We start from the raw sequence: 20,438 nt of genomic DNA, 5'->3' as shown, positions 1-20,438 counted from the left end.
GCATGCCTGCATTGGGTTAACAGTATATTATAATAAGTAATTTAATGTTGATTTAGATTTATTTACTGTTAATTTTCAGTACAGTATCAGTTACTGATGTAAGCTTATGCAGGGAGAAATATTTCTTGTTACTCATATTAACGTCATTGCTTCTATTGGTTAATAATTAGTCCAGTATTAAACTAGTTGATTTGCTTATAGTTGTTATTAAGGTAAATATATTGTTGAGCTTGAACGCTTCCTTAATTGGTGGCTGCCTTTAGGTGAACTATGGTGTTGTTTTTACTCTCTAGATAAGGTTGTACCCTACTTCTAAAAAGCTGTACCTTTTTCGATTAACATTTAAAAATACATTACAATTTATAGTTTTTTTAGGTAATTTTTAAAGTTGAACTAAGATTCTTTTTCTGGACAACCAGCTATCACCAGACTCATTAGGCTTGTCACCTCTACTTATAAATCTTCTCATTATTTTGCCACATAGATGAGTTTGTTCTAATAAACTGTTCATAAATAGCTTGTCTGGTTTCAAGGTATTTAAGTTATTTTTGTTAAATGTTTACTAGTTAAATCATTATGCAAATGATAAAAGGGGTAAGCTTTGCTTTTTACTACTTTTAATGCTTCTTTCATCATTCCTTTACAGTACTTTCTCTATAGCGCCAAAAGATTTTAAAATTTCTATTTCCTATGCTTTAACTATTAGGTTAATGGTTTATTTGATTTGCTTGTGGTAATTAAAATTGTGGGAGGTTTGGGTTACAGTTAGTTCAAAGTATTCATAAATTATGAAATCTCCTGGGTGGTAAACTAGGTGCTTTATTTAAGCTATGCTTTGATTTGTCCAAGCACACTTTCCAGTATGCTTACCTTGTTATGAATTGTCTCCTCTCATATGATTAGTATTTGTTAATAGATTATAGAGGATTATTTTAATACTTGAGAAAGGTGATGGGCGGTGTGTGTGTGCTTCATAGCCTTATTCAATTAAGCACTCTATTCTTTTTTTTTTTTTTTTTTTCCGTACGCGGGCCTCTCACTGTTGTGGCCTCTCCCGTTGCGGAGCACAGGCTCAGCGGCCATGGCTCACGGGCCCAGCCGCTCCACGGCATGTGGGATCTTCCTGGACCGGGGCACGAACCCGTGTCCCCTGCATCGGCAGGCGGACTCAACCACTGCGCCACCAGGGAAGCCCCACTCTATTCTTAATTTACTACTAAAGCCTCCTTTTTTAAAAAAAATATTTATTTATTTTGCCTGTGCCAGATCTTAGTTGCAGCACGCGGGATCTTTAGTTGTGGCATGAGGGATCTTTTAGTTGCAGCATGTGGGCTCTTAGGTGCGGCACGCAGACTTCTTAGTTGCGGCATGCGTGTGCGATCTAGTTCCCCAACCAGGGATCGAACCCGGGACCCCTGCATTGGGAGCATGGAGTCTTACCCACTGGACCACCAGGGAAGTCCCCTCCTTTGGTTTTTAGTTTCATAAAAACTTTTGTGTAATAAGAAATATATTCTTGGGACTTCCCTGGTGGCCCAGTGGTTAAGACTCTATGCTGCCAATGCAGGGGCTGCGGGTTCGATCCCTGGTCAGAGAACTAAGATCCCACATGCCGTGCAGCGTGGCCAAAAGATTAAAAAAAAAATTGAAAAAAAAGAAATATATTCTTGAAATAGAAAATGTAGCCCATTTCTACTCACTCCATAAGTTACACCTTGACCTAACGTTTTTATGTATAATTATTATGCTTACTGTTGTTCCTTTTTAGGGTTTGCTGAAGATGATAGTATATAGATGAATTAGCAAGGGTTGGTGAGGTTTATTGATTATAGAACAGGTTCCTCTAGAGGGATATGAAACACTGCCAACTTCTTTGAGTTTTAAGCTGCTGCTAGTAGTACTCTGGTGAATAATTTTGTCATTGTAATTATTTGAGTTTAGGGCTAAGCATAGTGGGGTATCTAATCCCAGTTTGAGTCTTAGCTGTCATGTAATCAGGAAATATTAAAGTCACTGGTAGTTTATTTTTATTTTAGCTATGGCTTTTTATGGCTTAGTTAGAATTTAACTTTTTGAAAACTTATTCTGTCACATGCTTTATGCAGGTTTTCTATTAATTTAGGTTTATCAAATGACCGCGGTGGCTGGCACGAAATTTTCCAACCTTGGATAATATAACTTAGTCAAAGTTGCATTTATGGCTTAATTTTTATCACTGCTGTTTCTGTGCGGGTGTGGCTGAGCAAGGCATTGTGAGCTACTATTGCAGTGTGCTTGATGCCTGCTCCTTTTAATCTTTATGATTTACAGGGCATTCTAACTGGGGTGTGGATGCTTGCATGTGTAATTTTATTAAAAACTAACAGAAAGGCTAGGACCAAACCTATGTGTTTATGGAGTTAGTAAACTCATCTAGGTATTTTCAGTGCCTTGCTTTAAGTCTTAACTGCATTAACAGGCTGAGTTTGTATGCATGATTATGTGGTAATGTGTACATGATTAATTTGTGTATTTTATATTAGATTTAGTGTTGAATTTTAAAATTTAATTTTAATAAAAGTGGCTGATAAATCTAGGGAGATGTCTGTCTATATAAGTGGTATATATCTACATAATTTATTGGTATGATTAGGGTTTATTTTACTTGAGTATTGAAATGTCTGTGTTTTGTTGGATAGATTAATTAAATTCTATGTATTTGTATGTTTCTTACTTTGTTTTTGGGGTTTGGTAGGGTGTCATAGGCATATGGAGCATAGGGCTTAGTGGGGGGTAAGGGGATTTGTTAAGCAGGGCGTTTACCTATTTAATAAATGTGTACGTGTATGTGCGTGTAATTATGTACATGTACATGCACATGTACATGTGTGTAATTTCCTTATGTCCTGTAACCATTGACTGAATAACACCTTATGGTTGATGATGCTGGTTAATAATATTCAATTAAGTCCAGCTACAATTTATTTCACTTTGTTAAGTCCTCAGATGGCCATAGCCGAGTCACAGCACCCCTTAAAAATTAAAAAATACCAAATACATGAACCACAGTTATGTGTGAGCATGGGCTGATTAGTCATTAGCCCACTGAGATGTCTTATTTAAGGGGTAAGGGTGGGCGATTTTAGGTGAGATGGTCCTGAAGTAAAAACCAGATGTCTGATAAAGTTCATTAATAGAAACCACTACAAGTCATGGGCCCTGAGCGAGAAGAGAGACACATGCTAAGTGGGTTGATGGTTTCACGTGGCTTGCTGATTAAGCTTGTGATCTATTGGATATGATATGCATGTTGACTGGAATTGATTTGACTTAATGTACTATGTACTATTAATACCATTATGTTCTATGTAATATCAATAATATAATGTACATGCTTATAAGCACGGGGCAGATAATTAATGCACAATTACACATATCATATATTATATATATATAATATGTATACATATATACATACATATATAATATGTATGTACTTATATACGTGGATATATACCATATGCATGAAATACATTAGCTATTTATGGGAGAGGAAAATGTTATTTTAATACTGACATGGTACTTTAAGATTGTGGAAATGTCCCATAACAATTATCAGGGAATAGTTTAAGTAGAGTTTCAGCTTTGAGTGCTGATGGTGGGGCTTGAGCTTTTTCCTTGAGTCCTGGGGAGATATATTATTCTCTTTTTCTAGTTTACAAGACCAGGGTAATAAATATACTACAAAGACTCTTCATATTAGGAGATTACTTTCAATAATGCTAACTACTGGTATTAGCACTAGAATTAAAAAGAAGTATAAGATGGATGCTAGCTGTCTGGTAATAATGAAGGGGTGTTCTATGGGTTGTGCTCCAATTCATGTTAATGTTAGTAGATCTGCTACTAATACTCAGAATAGGCACTGGCTGAGAGGTCAGAATGTTATACTTCGTTGTTTGGATGTGTGGAATATTGGAATGAATGCTAGAATTAAAATTGAGAAGATTAGGGCTAGTACACCTCCTAGTTTGTTGGGAATTGATCGTAGGATTGCATATGCGAATAGGAAATATCATTCTAGCTTCATATGGGGTGGTGTGTTGAGAGGATTTGCTGGAATATTGTTGTCTGGATCTCCTAGCAGGTTGGGTGAGAATAATTCTAGTATTAGTAATGCTAGGATTAGTTGTAAAGTGCCTAAAACATCTTTGACTGTATAATATGGATGAAACGGAATTTTATCTATGTCAGATAGATTACTGTGGGGTTATTAGAGCCTGTTTCGTGAAGAAATAGAAGATGGATGGTTGCTAGGGCTGCGATAATAAATGGAAGAATAAAATGGAAGGTGAAAAATTGTGTGAGCGTTGCTTCATCTACTGAAAATCCACCTCAGATTCATTCAACTAGGTTTGTTCCCATTTAACCTCCAGCTAATAGTGAAGGGACTGGTGCCAGAATTCAAGTCTTCTGACTCAAAATCTTGTACTCTTTCTATAACAGTATAATGCCTGGTAGATTTATGCCACTCTTTTCCTAAATAAATTTTAGGCCAGTAATCAGATGGGATTTTTGTGCTATTTTTAGATGAATAAGCCTGGAAGAAATAGTTTGAATAGCAAAACATTAAAATTTCCAGGACATTTTAATGGCTTATTGGGACAACTGGATTGAATATTAGGATCAGTAATGTCCTGGACAATTGGGATTTCTGTCTTTAAAGTGACTAAACCCTTCTGCGTGTAGTCCAAGACACTCTTATATCAAATTCTACTCCCTACAAAATAGTATTAGCATGGGGGTTCCAATGTCTTGGATTAAGGAGTCAGTCATTAAAAATTATGAGGAAAAGTACTGACAATTCTTTAAGGGCTTAGAATCTTCTCCCCTGTGTGAGCATGGTTCATACCTACTGAGTGCAAAATATGAAGTAGACCAAGTTTTCCTTTCTCTTCTCGCCTTTCATCTCAGTGTTTCTTTCTTGCCCAATCCTCATCCCAAGCCACACAACCCTTGTTCCATTTGTGAAGTACTGCTGTTAGCCTGGCATGGCATTTAGACAGCCGAATCTTGAACAACTGAAAATTCTCAAGGTGTAAAAAAAGGAATCCAGTATAGTTCATTTCAAGTATTAATGGCAAATTGGGATGAGGAGAATGGCTTCTGTAAAATTGTTCATGTCACAACAGCTGGGCAAAGATAGTCTATGCTTTCCTGGTGCTATTGTGAGTTGCCCATTAAACAACAGCCATTTTGGGAGAGGCAGAAGAATTAAATACTATAACCTGCTGAAGTTAATGTTATATTTATATTGCTTTATAATAATTTATAATAAACTATGATAAATAATATAAATAAAATTTACTTATAATAAACTCTCAATAAAGTATATGCTTTCTTGATGACAGAATATTCAGTAAAAATTAATTCAAAACAATGTAAAATGTTAACAATGGTTTTTAAAGGATATATCAATCTACTTACTGATTTTCTTTTTCTATTTGTATTTTTCTGTCCATAGGCCTTATCTTGTATTAACTCATCTGAAAAAGAATGAAAAAATGATATAATTAAGTTAGCACTTGTGGCATTTGACAAGCATGTTCTTCAGACATGTCTCGAATGACTATGTAGCATAGCAGTTAAGGGCACAGGCTCTGGAGCCAGACTGCCTAGACTCAAATAGTCTCTGCAACAACTAACCATCTAAATTTGGACAAGTTATCTTGCCTCTCTCTGTCTCAGTTTTGTCATCTGTCAAAGGGTAAAGATCCTCTCTCATAGGATTGTGTGATTTAAAGGGCTAAAGCATCTAATACTGTGTCTGGGACATAATAAGCACAAATGAATGGAAGTTTTGCTGTTATTGTTACCATCGTTACTACTCCCTCTATTCTGACCCCTGACACACTGCACCCTTGGTTCTGTCATCTAGTAACTCTGACTACTAATTTGAATAGCATTGTTAAAATACATAAAGTTATTAAAGTTAAATGTCATCATGCACCATACTTTATGTACATCAAAGATTGTCTTGTAGTCAGATTATAGTCAATGTATTGAACACTTCTACTTTTCTGGCTCAATGCCAGTTCAAGAAATGAAGTAAAAACAAAAAAAAACATCGCCATTGCACTCTAGGTGGTTCTGAATGTTTTTGTGGCTGTTAAAGATTAGGCACCTTATCAGAGCTATGCTTGACTGCATGTTTAAAAGATTGCTTTTACTAATCCTTCTTGGAGCCTCATTTTAGCCTATCCTCTAGCAGTCATTTGGGTAATCTTCCATCATTCATTTGCTATACATACCCAACTCTGTAAAGCTGTATGGACAGACAATCTACATTCTAGAAACATTTCATGAGTAATTCTATATTTCCTTAATTCAATTCATGACCCTAGAGAGGATTCTTATGTAATAAACTTAAAGAATTTATAAAAGTATGGAGTGGAACGACCATATTCTTCAATGAATTGTGGTGCTAGGCTAAAAATATGTGCATATATATCAGGAGTCAGAGGGTATCTATGAAAGTAGCTCCAAAGGAACTGGGCTAGGCATATGCCTCTAATTTGCTTAAAGGTAATGATAATTCAAGGAATTTAGCAAGAGTGCTGAACCTTACTAAATAAACTTTAATATATTGCATTTTATCTTATATAATGTATCTATAGAAGAATTAGGTTAATTATATAAGACTGGTCTACGTAAATAAACTGAAGAGTGTAATGCAAAGTATAATAAAATCATTTAAAATATATATTTAGGAACCTTGAATCGTTTTTAAAAGGCTCTGTTCAGACATAAATTTAGGAATATAGCCTTCTAGAGAAATAGGAGACCAAACAGTCTTAAAACCATCTTTCTCATTTTAAAAATGAGAAAAAGATCCAGAAAAGTTATGACCTGCCCAAGAGCAAACAGGAGTGAACAATAAGAAAATAAGCCCTGTTTTCCTCCCTAAGCATTTACTTTTTAAAAGATACACCATAGATGTTCTTTCCAATTCTGTATTTGATTTGACACTGCTTATAAAGGCTCTTTACTCTTCAGAGGAGATTGGACCACTGGCTTGTTTCACAGACTTCTTTTACAGAATTGTCAAACTACTCAGCCTTTCCATGCCTCAGTTGCCTCATCTATAAAACTAGTATGATAGTGTCAACCTAACAGGGTTGTATTTATGAAGATTAAATAAATTAATGTATGTGAAATGTCTACAAAGTTATGAAGATTATAAGGCAATATAAGGAAACTGCAAGGGAGTACTGAAATATTTATTCTTAGTATCTAGTTCCATTCTTTAATTTTTAAAATGGGAAAATTGAGGTTTTTATAAGACAAGTGGTTGCCTAAGGTCCAGAGCTAATTAGTGGCAAGGCAGGGGTGAGATCCGGTTTACCCCCCAACAATATTTTCTATTATTTGATACACTATTTCCCCTTTTCAAGCAATAGTCAGAAATAATAAAATAAGGAGCTTGCTTGCTGTTCTAGCAGATTTACTCCAAAAGTTCTTTTATGATTAGAAGACTCCAAAGGATATTAGAATGAAAGTTTTGGAGGCATCATATTATAGGTACTCTCTTATTACTCATGAACGTTATTCCAAATGGTCACTTTCTCTTCTAAAATAAATAGTAATTTAGGTGTACTTTAAATTTTTCCTGACATTTAAAGTATTCCTGGAACTGACATCCTTTGTTCTAAAATAGCTTCCTGTACCCCAATATATATTCTTAGAACTGTTATTATTGTGTAGAACAGATATATAAATACATATCCATATGTATTCATATGGATAAAAACAAACACATATATGGCTAAAAGATTAATTTGTAATAATTTTCATTTCACGACATTCAACTATTCAAGATAAGTCAAATTTCCCTTTTGGGGACTTTCTTCTAAAAATACACTTCTCAGTTACAATTTCATCTGATATTTTCCCTGTATGTCTTTTCTTTTTAATATATTTTTTCATCTTCTATTTCCCCATAAGTTCCTAATTGGAGAACACTCTCTACTACTCAAGGATGCTTTCATGTTACAAAGAAACGTGCCTGCTTGCTCATCCTCCCTGTCAAGTGTTTTATTCTTATTTTCTCTTCATTTTAATTAGATTACTACAGTCTCCTCTGGATGGATATTCAGTTACTACACAGTCATAACTGTCCCAATTGTTGAATATTAAAACATTTCTGTACTAATTTGTAAAAAGTTGCTGCCTCAAGATATCCAAGTATCCATCTTAGATTCATTGCCCTGGCTATCTTGATTCCCTTAGGAATCTCCCATTTCCTTCAACCCCAACATGACACAGCAGGGGACTTCCAGAACTCTGATCCAGCAGCATTGTCTGATCTGGTTGTTCCATGCTCATGCTGTACTAGTTGTTATCTTGATTATCTTTGGGTTTACTGATATGTCAAATGTGTCTCCATAACAATATCACAGAACAATTCCTTGAATTAGAAAAACTTCACTAGATAGATCTATAGATAGCCAGAACGTTTGTAAACACAGATAAATGTATTAAATGGTTTAGTAATATTATATAATAATGCATGTAAAATAAATATTACCTAGGATCTTAAGGCCATCTGTATTTTGCTTTGCTTGATTTCCCACTAATATTGTAATTCCATAGGTTTTTCATGCCAGTAATCATAAACATCATAGTGTAATTTATATTTTGAAGGAAAGTCTTGATAGTAATTGTTTTACATGAGTTTATGTTCTCAATTTCACTGAATATTTGAAAATTACAACCATATATACAAATAATAACTTACCTACACCATTAGCGATATTTAAATTTTCATTCACTGTGCTACAGGAACAATGTGAACTCTGAAATAAAAATAGACCAGAAAAAGTGAATAGAAAAAAATAATTAAATATCAATATAATTTTTAAACTTAGCATTATTGATAGCTGTAAATAATAATAAAATGAAATCTAATGTTACCATTTGGATTTATCTTATATAAGGAAAATAATTCATTTCTAATATAACCAGTACACCTGCAGGTGGTGAGATAACTTGCATGGCTGAAACACTGTAGTAGTAGGTTGTTGAGGTAGGAAATGGCAAGCATCAAAAAAGTACATGATACTACTTTGTATATTATTGATCTCTTCTTACTCCCCTAAGCCCCAGGAAACAAAAATAGTAACTTAAAATGTAAAATAAAAATAATATTAACATAAAAGAAAGCATATATCAAAGGAGAATGGAGAAGTGATATGATGGAAAATGGTAGAGTAGGGTGCTCAAAGAATTGGTCCCTTCACTGAAACAAATATAAATGTCAAAGGCTCACAGATCAACTATTTCAAACTCCATAATCTAATACAAAACTTATAGCAACCAGGGACTGGTTAATGCAAAAAGGGGCAGCTAAATTTTGGTGTTTTAAGAAATCTGTAAGGTCATTAGCTGGCCACTGAGATAATGGAAGAGAGACCAGTGACTGACCACAAATGGCAAAGAATTTACAGTCTTTGCAAAACAATAGTTTGGATAGGTCACTAAAGAAACATGTGACCACAGCCCTCAAAAATCAACAACAGTACCCTAGAGATGGAGGAGAATTTCCAGAGTTACATTATAATATTTAAAATGCCCAATTTCCAACAAAAAATCACAAGACATACAAAGATATAGGAAATATGGCCCATTCATAGGAAAAAACTTGACAGGAATGGCCTGTGAGGAAGCCCAGATATTGAACTTAATAGACAAGGATTTTAAAATGACTTTCTTAAATATGCTCTTAGAGCAAAAGGAAACCATGGGCAAACAACTAAAGGAAATCAAGAAAACAATATATAAACAAAATGTAAATAAAGAGATAGAAATTATAAAATGGAACCAAATAGAAATTCTGGATCAGAAAGTACAATAACTGAAATGAAAAACTCTTAAGAAGTTCAACAGCATATTGAGCAGACAGAACAAAGAATCACTGAATTGAAGATAGGAAATTAAAATTATCCAGCCTGAGAAGCAGGAAGAAAAAAAGAATGAAAAAAGTGAACAGAGCCTAAAGGACCCTGGGGACAACAATCAAGTGTACCAACATACACATTATGGGAGTCAAAGGAGAAGAGAAATGGCCAGAAAGATTATTTGAAGAAATAATGGCCAAACACTTCCCAAAGTTAGTAAAGGACATGAATCTACACATCCAAAAAGCTCAACACACTTCAAGGAGGATAAACTCAAAGATATATACACCAAGACATAATAAAACTCCTAAAAGACAAAGAGAGAACTTGAAAGCAGCAAGAAAAAACATGACTCATCACATATAAAAATTCTTCAATAAGATTAACAGCCAATTTCTCATCACAAGCCATGTTAAGTTAGTAGACAGTGGAAAGAAAAAGACTGTCAACCAAGAATTATATAACAAGCAAAACCATCCTTCAAAAATGAAGAAGAATTAAGACATTCCTGGTTCAACAAAAGTTAGAGGTGTCTGTCACTATTATTTTTGTTTTACAAGCAATGATAAGGGAGTCTCTCAGGATGGAAGAAAACATACTAGACAGTAACTCAAGCCCATATTAACAAAGAACTCCAGAAAAGGTAACTATGTAGGTAAATATAAAAGCCATTATTATTATATTTTTGGTTTGTAACTTCTAAAATTTCCTACATGCTTAAAAACTTTTTATTTATTTTTCATTGAAATATAATTGACATACAACACTGTATTAGTTTTAAGTATACATAATGATTTTATATATGTATATATTATAGAATGATTACACAATAAGCTTAGTTTACATCCATCACCACACATTTATAATTTTTCTCTTATGATGAGAACTTTTAAGGTTTATTCTCTGCAACTTTCAAGTATACAACATAGTATTGTTAACCACCCTATACATCACAAACCAAGGACTTATTTATCTTATAACCAGAAAGTTTGTACCTTTCAACAACCTTCACCCATTTCACCCACCCCCAAAATGCACCTCTGGCAACCACCAATCTGTTCTCTGTACAAATGAGTTTAGTTTTTTTGTTTTAGGTTTCACATATAAGTGAAATCATAAAGCATTTGTCTTTCTCTGACTTATTTCACTTAGTATAATGCTGTCAAGGTCCATCCATGTTGTCTCAAATGGCAGGATTTTCTTCTTTTTTACAGCTGATTAATACTCATTGTGTATGTTTACCACATTCCCTTTATCCATTCATCCACTGATGGACACTTAGGTTGCTTCCATATCTTGCCTATTGTGAATAATGTTGCAGTGAACATGGGAAGGCAAATATCTCTTTGAGATCCTGGTTTCAACTCCTTTGAAAATATATCAAGAGTGGGATTGCTGGATCATCTGGTAGTTCTATATTTAATTTTTTGAGGAACCTCCATACTGTTTTCCAATGTGGCTGCACCAATTTACATTCCCACCAAGTGTACACGGGTTCCCTTTACTCCACATCCTTGCCAACACTTGTCACTTGTTTATCTTTTTTTTTTTTTTAATAAATGCCATCCTTACAAGTGTGAGGTGAAATCTCATTGTTGTTTTGATTTGTAGTTCCCTGGTGATTGGTGATGTTCAGCACCTTTTTTTGGTCATTTGCATGCCTTCTTTGGAGAAATGTCTGTTCAGTTCCTTTGCCTGTTGTTTAATTGGGTTATGTGGGTTTTCTTGCTATTGAGTTGTAGTAGTTTCTTATATATTTTGGATATTAACCCTTCATTAGATATATAATTTGTAAATATTTTTGCACAAGCTATGGGTTGCCTTTTCATTTTGTTGACTGTTAGTTACAGTAAGCAAAACTGTATATCACTTGTATAAAACAGACATATAAACCAATGGAACAGAATAGAAAATGGAACAGAACACAGAGCCCAGAAATAAACCCACACATATATGGTCAACTGATCTTTGAAAAGCATGCCAAGAATCCACACTGCGGAAAGAATAATCTTTTTAATAAATGGTGTTGGAACAACTGGATATCCACATGCAAAAAAATGAAATTTGACCTTTATCTCATACCATACACAAAAATCAACCTAAAATGGATTAAAGACATAAGACCTGTTGCTTCTAGAACCCCAAAATATGTTGGGCTTATTTTAATGTTGTAGGTGCCAAGAGTTTCAAAACTGTTTCTTGATAGTGTCAAGAATGGAGCAGCTCTCAGTTTACTGAATAATTTTTAGGAATCTAGTCAAGATGTCAGGCTTTGCACTAGGTGTGGGGCAATGGCCCATCCCCTTTCATAAACACCTTTGTGAATATTTGTATGTCCTGAATGAGTATGTCAAATAAATCACCTTGGAAGAAGGTGTCATACCTGTACTCCTGGAGAAAATTGGATGCAGTTAAGATATTGTCTGCTACTTAGGAATAAACCTGGCCAAGGAGGTGACCAAGATTTAAACACTGAAAACTATAAAATATTAATATAGGAAACTGAAGGTGACTCAAAGAAATGGAAAGATATCCCATGCTCTTGGATTGGAAGAATTACTATTGTTAAAATGGCCATACAACCCAAAGCAATCTACAGATTTAATGCAATCCCTATCAAATTACCCATGACTTTTTTCACAGAACTAGAATAAATACACATAAAATTTATATGGAAACATAAAAGACTCAGAATTGCCAAAGCAATCCTGAGGAAAAGGAACAAAGCAGGAGGCATAACCCCCCCAGACTTCAGAAAACACTACAAAGCTACAGTAGTCATAACAGCATGGTACTGGCACAAAAACAGACATATGGATGAATGGAACAGAATAGAGAGTCCAGAAATAAACCCACACCTATGGTCAATTTTTTTTTTTGCAGTACACGGGCCTCTCACTGTTGTGGCCTCTCCCATTGCGGAGCACAGGCTCCGGACGTGCAGGCTCAGCAGCCATGGCTCACGGGCCCAGCCGCTCCACGGCATGTGGGATCTTCCCGGACCGGGGCACGAACCCGTGTCCCCTGCATCGGCAGGTGGACTCTCAACCACTGCGCCACCAGGGAAGCCCTGGTCAATTAATCTTTGACAAAGGAGGCAACAATATAAAATGGAAAAAAGATGGACTCTTCAGCAATTGGTGTCGGGAAAGTTGGACAGCTGCATGTAAATCAATGAATTTAGAACACATCCTCCCACCGTACACAAAAATAAACTCAAAATGGCTTAAAGACTTAAATATAAGACATGAAACCATAAAACTCCTTGAAGAAAACATGGGCAAAACATTCTCTGACATAAATCATACCGAAGTTTTCTTAGGTCAGTCTCCCAAGGCAATAGAAATACAAGCAAAAATAAACAAATGGGACCTAATCAAACTTACAAGCTTTTGTACAGTAAAGGAAACCATAAAAAAATGAAAATACAACCTACAGACTGGGAGAAAACATTTGCAACAGCCTTGTCCATCACACATCTTTGCAGACAAGATATTTTTTTAAAATTTATTTTATTCAAGTATTGTTGTTTTACAATGTTGTGTTTCAGGTGTACAGCAAAGTGATTCAGTTATATATATTATATTCTTTTTCAGATTCTTTCCCCATATAGGATATTACAAAAATACTGAGTATAGTCCTCTGTTCTATACAGTAGGTCCTTGTTGTTTATCTATTTTATACATAGTAGTGTGTACATGTTACTCCCAAATTCCTAATTTCTCTCTCCCTCAACCTTTCCCCTTCAATAACCATAAGTTTGTTTTCTATATCTGTCAGTCTGTTTCTGTTTTGTAAATAAATTCATTTGTATCATTTTTTTTAGATTCCACATGTAAGTGATATCATATGATATTTATCTTTCTCCCTTACTCTACTTAGCATGATAATCTCTAGGTCTGTCCATGTTGCTGCAAATGGCATTATTTCATTCTTTTTTATGACTGAGTAATATTCCATTGTATATATGTATGACATCTTCTTTATCCATTCATCTGTTGATGGACTTTTATATTGCTTTCATGTCCTGCCTATTGTGAATAGCACTGCAATGAACATAGGGGTGCATGTATCTTTTTGAACAATGGTTTTCTCTGGATATATGCCCAGGAGTGGGATTTCAGGATCATATGGTAGCTCTATTTTTAGTTTTTTAAGGAAACTCCATACTATTTTCCATAGTTGGCTGTGCCAATTTACATTTCCCACCAACAGTGTAGCAGGGTTCATTTTTCTCCACACCCTCTCCAGCACTTATTATTTGTAGACTTGTTGATGATGGCTATTCTGACTGGTGTGAGGTGATACCTCATTGTAGGTTTGACTTGCATTTCTCTAATAATTAGCAGTGTTGAGCATCTTTTCATGTGCCTTTTGGCCATCTGTATGTCTTCTTTGGAGAAATGTCTATTTAGATCTTCTGCCCATTTTTTGATTGGGTTTTTTTTTTATATTGAGCTGCATGAGCTGTTTGTGTATTTTGGAGATTAATCCCTTGTCAGCTGCATCATATGCAAATATTTTCTCCCATTCTGTAGGTTGTCGTTTTGTTTTGTTTATGGTTTCCTTTTCTGTGCAAAAGCTTTTAAGTTTAACTAGGTCTCATTGATTTATTTTTGATTTCCATTACTCTAGGACACAGATCCAAAGAAGATATTGCTGCAATTTATGTCAGTGTCCTGCCTTTGTTTTTCTCTAGGAGTTTTATAGTATCTGGTCTTACATTTATGATAAAACTCTCCAGAAAGTGGGTATAGAGGGAACCTACTTCAATATAATAAAGGCCATATGTGACAAATCCATAGCTAGCATCATACTTAATGGTGAAAAGCTGAAAGTATTTCCTCTAAGATGAGGAACAAGATGAGGATGTCCACTCTCGCCACTTTTATTCAACGTAGTTTTGGAAGTCCTAGCCCCAGCAATCAGAGAAAAAAAGAAATAAAAGTTATCCAAACTGGAAAAGAAGAAGTAAAACCATCACTATTTGCAGATTACATGATACTACACATAAAGATGCTACCAGAAAACTACTAGAGCTCATCAATGAATTAGGTAAAATTGCAGGATACAAAATTAACACACAGAAATCTCTTGCACTTCTATACACTAACAATGAAAGATCAGAAAGAGAAATTAAAGAAATAATCCCATTTACCATTGCATCAAAAAGAATAAAATACCTAGGAATAAACCTACCTGAGGAGAAAAAAGACCTATACTCTGAAAACTATAAGATGCTGATGAAAGAAATCAAAGATAACACAAACAGATGGAAAGATATACCATGTTCTTGGACTGGAAGAATCAATATTGTCAAATGACTATACTACCCAAGGCAATCTACAGATTCAATGCAATTCCTATCAAATTACCAGTGGCGTTTTTCACAGAACTAGAATTTAAAAAAATCTTAAAAAAATTTTTAAGGAGATACATTTTTTATGGAGACACAAAGACCCTGAATAGTCAAAGCAATCTTGAGAAAGAAAAATGGAGCTGGGGGAATCAGGCTCCCTGACTTCAGACTATACTACAAAGCTACAGTAATCAAGACAGTATGGTACTGGCATAAAAACAGAAATACAGATCAATGGAACAGGATAGAAAGCCCAGAAAGAAACCCATGCATGTATGGTCAATTACTCTATGACAAAGGAGGCAAGACTATACAATGGAGGAAAGACAGTCTCTTCAATAAATAGTGCTAGGAAAACTGGACAGCTACATGTAAAGCTACATGTAAAAAAATAAATTTAGAACATTCTCTAACACCATACACAAAAGTAAACTCAAAATGGATTAAAGACCTAAATGTAAGGGTGGATATTATAAAACTGTTAAAGGAAAACACAGGCAGAACACTCTTTGACATAAATTGCAGCAATATCTTTTTTGAGTCATCTCCTACAGTAATGGAAATAAAAACAAAAATAAACCAATGGGACCTAATTAAACCCAAAAGCTTTTGCACAGCAAAGGAAACCACAGACAAAATGAAACCACAGACAAATAAAGTAATGGAAATAAAAACAAAAATAAACCAATGGGACCTAATTAAACCCAAAAGCTTTTGCACAGCAAAGAAAACCACAGACAAAATGAAAGGACAACCCACAGAATGGGAGAAAATATTTGTAAACGATGCAACTGACAAGGGATTAGTCTCCAAAATTTACAAACAGCTCATGTGGCTAAATTCAAAAAAACAAACAAAGCAACAAACAACCCAATCAAAAGATGGGCAGAAGATCTAAATAGACACTTCTCCAAAGAAGATGTACAGAGTGCCAACAAACACATGAAAGAATGCTCAACATCACTAATCATGAGAGAAATGCAAATCAAAACTACAATGAGATATCATCTCACACCAGTCAGAATGGCCATCATCAAAAAATCTAGAAACAATAAATGCTGGAGAGGGTGTGGAGAAAAGGGAACCCTCTTACACTGTTGGTGGGAATGTAAATTGATACAGCCACTGTGGAGAACAGTATGGAGGTTCCTTAAAAAGCTACAAATAGAACTACCATATGACCCAGCAATCCCACTACTGGGCATATACCCTGAGAAAACCATAATTCAAAAAGAGTCATGTACCAAAATGTTCATTGCAGCTCTATTTACAATAGCCCGGAGATGGAAACAACCTAAGTGTCCATCATCGGATAAAGAAGATGTGGCACATATATACAATGGAATATTACTCAGCCATAAAAAGAGACGAAATTGAGCTATTTGTAATGAGGTGGATAGACCTAGAGTCTGTCATACAGAGTGAAGTAAGTCAGAAAGAGAGAGACAAATACCATATGCTAACACATATATATGGAATTTAAAAAAAAATGTCATGAAAAACCTAGGGGTGAAACAGGAATAAAGACACAGACTTACTAGAGAATGGACTTGAGGTTATGGGGAGGGGGAAGGGTAAACGGTGACAAAGCGATAAAGAGGCATGGACATATATACACTACCAAACGTAAGGTAAATAGCTAGTGGGAAGCAGCCGCATAGCACAGGGAGATCAGCTCGGTGCTTTGTGACCACCTGGAGGGGTGGGATAGGGAGGGTGGGAGGGAGGGAGACGCAAGCGGGAAGAGATATGGGAATATATGTATGTATATAACTGATTCATTTTGTTATGAAGCTGAAGCTAACATACCATTGTAAAGCAATTATACTCCAATAAAGATGTTAAAAAAAAAAAATTCAAATGAACAGAAGGTTAGTGATTATCACACATACCACTCCCTGCCTTCCTTAATCCTAGTCTTCAGCAGGCACTAGTGACTTTAAAGTCAAAAACTCATAAATAATCAGAGCCTTTATCACTACTCTTTATGGAATATGGAATTAATCTCGCTGCCTCATGCCTGATATTTGGTATGCTAGAATTAGGTGCTTCATTCACCTTGAAAGTATTAAAATAATTTGTATTTCCCTAGGACCAAATGATTTTGATTAATCACATACACTGAGGCTCAGGAATTGTAACATATTCAGAGAATTCCAAAGAAAATGCCTCAAAACCCTGCAGTATTTTTAATTAATTAACTATTTCAACAAATATTTATTGAGTGCCCATCATGGACTCATCACCACTCTGAATGGTAAGATACTGTGATGAGTAAGACTAAATCCCTACCATTTGGAACAAAGTCGAGTGGGAGTGACAGACAATAACAAGTAAAGAAACATGTAATATGATACCAGGTAATGATACATGAAAAAAATAGAGATGGGGTAGGGTGAGTGAGTGGATAATTATTTTACTTAGGGTGGTCAGAGAAGGCCCCTCTAAGGAGGTAACAGCTGAGTAGAGACCTGAATGGTGTGAATGAATGAACCCCAAGAAGATCCGGAGAAGAGCATTCCCATCAGACAGAAGAATAATTGTGGTGCTACTGCTAACTGTGCTGATTATACAATAATCGCTCCTGATACCACCCTCTCACAACAGAACCTGAATTCTGCTTGTAACAGCAAGGTATACAGCCCCAAATGATGAATCATTATTGGCAACCCCATTCCATTTTGCCAAATGCTAGTTTTCTCATTCTCCTTTGAAGCTAAACATAGTCATGTAAACTAATTCTAGTCAATGGGACATAAAATCTGCTGGAGGGTTATTGGGTAAATTTCTGTTTCTTTGTAGAAATAAAAGGGGGCAAGTGCAAAAGAAAACTTGAATGTTCTACCCCCTGCCTTGATCTACAAATGATGCCTAGCACTGAAGCAAACATCCGGTAATAATGAAGTAACAAGCAGACTGTGAAAAAGAGGAAAGATAAGAAAGAGCCTGGTTCCTGGGTCCTTAATGACACTGTTAAGCCACTAAACCAATGCCAGGAATCCCTACCTCATGACTTCATTGGTCAGGTTCCAATGGCATTGCCAGTAAAATGTAGTTTCAAAGTCAAGATCACAAGGCCATAAGAACTGTTGTTAACACTTCAAAAATATTTAAGGTAGTATCTTACAGACCCACTTGACTAGACAAAAAATATTCTAAGTATCTTAGGGTGGCCTCTTAGACCCTCTCTGCTAGACCAGAGAGCTTCGAAGATTCTTAAGGATATTGTGCTACAGCACCTTGACTATCAGTTAAACGGGGGCATGTTTTAAAGATATTTGGGGGTGTAACATTTGGCTAAGGTCATAATTTGATACCCAGGAAACCCGCAAAATCTCTAAGATAATCATAGTATCTTGGACTGAAAGGAACAGAGACAATTTAAAATGCAAAGAGGTTTCTGAATTCTTAACTTTCTACAGATAAGACATAGGCTGCAAAGCTACTCAGCTACAAATATAAGCTCTTTCTTATGGAAAAAGAAAGATTCTCAGAGGGCAGAGCCAGAAACTTCAGAATTACTATGGCTCACTGACTGCTATATGCTTCTCTTTACCCTTCCTTCACCTTTGGAATGTAAGTGCCTGTTGTTATCCTATTTCTGATTCACCATTGTATGTATGTAGTGGACAGATAACTGGTCTCTTCAATTCACAGGTCTTAAGATTGAGAGAAGCCACGCTCAAGAAGCTTCATCTACCTGGATCTGATTTAGATGATGAAATTCTGTACTTAAGCTTGAGCCTAATGCAGTAATGGCATGAAACTAAGAATTTTGGAAGCAGAGTAAGTGTATTTTGCTTTTGGGAGAGAAATTACTTGCAGCTAGAGATGGTTAATCTGTGGATGACCCCCAATGAACAACACCTTCCAAAATTCATGCTCTTATGTAGTCCCCTCCCATATTGGGTCAGGGCTGAGCCTGTGACCTACTTTAACTAACAGAATGGAGTGAAAGTGACCCTATGCTAGTACAAAGCCTAAGTCTTAAGAGTACCTGAAGCTTCTGTTTTTGTATATTGGAAGCCCTGAGCTGCCACATAAAAAGTTCAGTTGCCCTGCTAGAAAGACCACATAGAGAGACCATATGAAGAGTTTGCATGGACAGGGGGGAGGAATAATCCCTAAGATTACAGAGAGAGAAACTGAGACAGAGAGAGAGAGAGAGAAGTTGAGAGAGAGGGAGAGAAACAGGCACATCAAACCAGATGTCCATGCATCCCAATTGAGCCCAGACCTACGGCTGTTTCCATCAGGGTATAAAACACATTAAGTGAGCCATAATGAGTGTTCCAGCCCAGTCAAGCTCCTAGATGACTACAGGACCAGCCAACATCAAGTGGAGCAAAACAACTACCTACCTAAGCGAAGTCAACCCATAGAATCTTGAGAAATAATAAAATGGCTATTTTAAGCACTAAATTTTGGAGTGGTTTGTTATGGAGCAATAAATAATTCACTTATGAAATGAAAACTGAATATTTTGGAAGTCAGATTCAATAAAGAAATTAAAAGGCAAACCACAAAAACTATGAAAAAGGTATGTGCCATGAATATACAAGGTTATTATCTTTATAATAAAAAGAGCTCATTATAAAACCTAAACACCACCACCAAAAACTCAACAGAAAAAATGGACAGTCTACTCATCTACTCATAGGGAAAATCAAAATGGCTAATAAGCATGAAAATGTTTTAATCATTATTTAAAATATCATTAATACTCAAATATCACTGGTCAGAATATAAAGTGGCACAATCTTTCAGGAGAGCAATTTGTCAACATGCTATTTCTATAAATATATGAGGAGATAATCACAGACACAAATAAATAGGTAAAAGAATATTAATTTCAAGCTTAATGTCCAAAAATATAGAAACTATTTTAAATTACTGAATATCAATATTTGAGGCTATCCTGCACCTTGCAAATTTTAAAGAAAATTGAGGTAACATGCTTATGATATAATATCAAGTTTTTAAAAAGCATAATATAAAATTATACATATATAGTTTGATCCAAGTTTTTAAAAATAAATAAGAGATATACATATGTGGGCTTCCCTGTGGCACAGTGGTTGAGAATTTGTCTGCTAATGCAGGGGACACAGGTTCAAGCCCTGGTCTGGAGGATCCCACATGCC

At 35.4% G+C, this 20,438-nt stretch overlaps 1 protein-coding gene and 1 long non-coding RNA gene across 3 annotated transcripts in view; one reads left to right on the top strand and one right to left on the bottom strand.

The window, feature by feature from the left end:
- LOC132522171 (uncharacterized) overlaps positions 1-19,768 on the top strand; it is a 71,333-nt gene extending 51,565 nt beyond the window's left edge. For both annotated transcript variants that reach the window (XR_009541097.1, XR_009541096.1), the window contains one exon: positions 18,952-19,768. This is a non-coding gene — a long non-coding RNA (uncharacterized LOC132522171). The remainder of the gene's footprint in view (positions 1-18,951) is intronic.
- C2CD6 (C2 calcium dependent domain containing 6) overlaps positions 1-20,438 on the bottom strand; it is a 140,621-nt gene that overhangs the window by 43,408 nt on the left and 76,775 nt on the right. The window contains 2 exon segments of the mRNA XM_060152326.1: positions 5,467-5,525; positions 8,777-8,834. Of these exon segments, the coding sequence (XP_060008309.1) occupies positions 5,467-5,525; positions 8,777-8,834 (117 nt within the window).

This window comes from Lagenorhynchus albirostris, chromosome 6, assembly GCF_949774975.1.
Source record: "Lagenorhynchus albirostris chromosome 6, mLagAlb1.1, whole genome shotgun sequence".
Taxonomy (NCBI): domain Eukaryota; kingdom Metazoa; phylum Chordata; class Mammalia; order Artiodactyla; family Delphinidae; genus Lagenorhynchus; species Lagenorhynchus albirostris.
The sequence above is the reverse complement of the archived record's forward strand: the minus strand, read 5'-3'. Positions and strand labels throughout refer to the sequence as shown.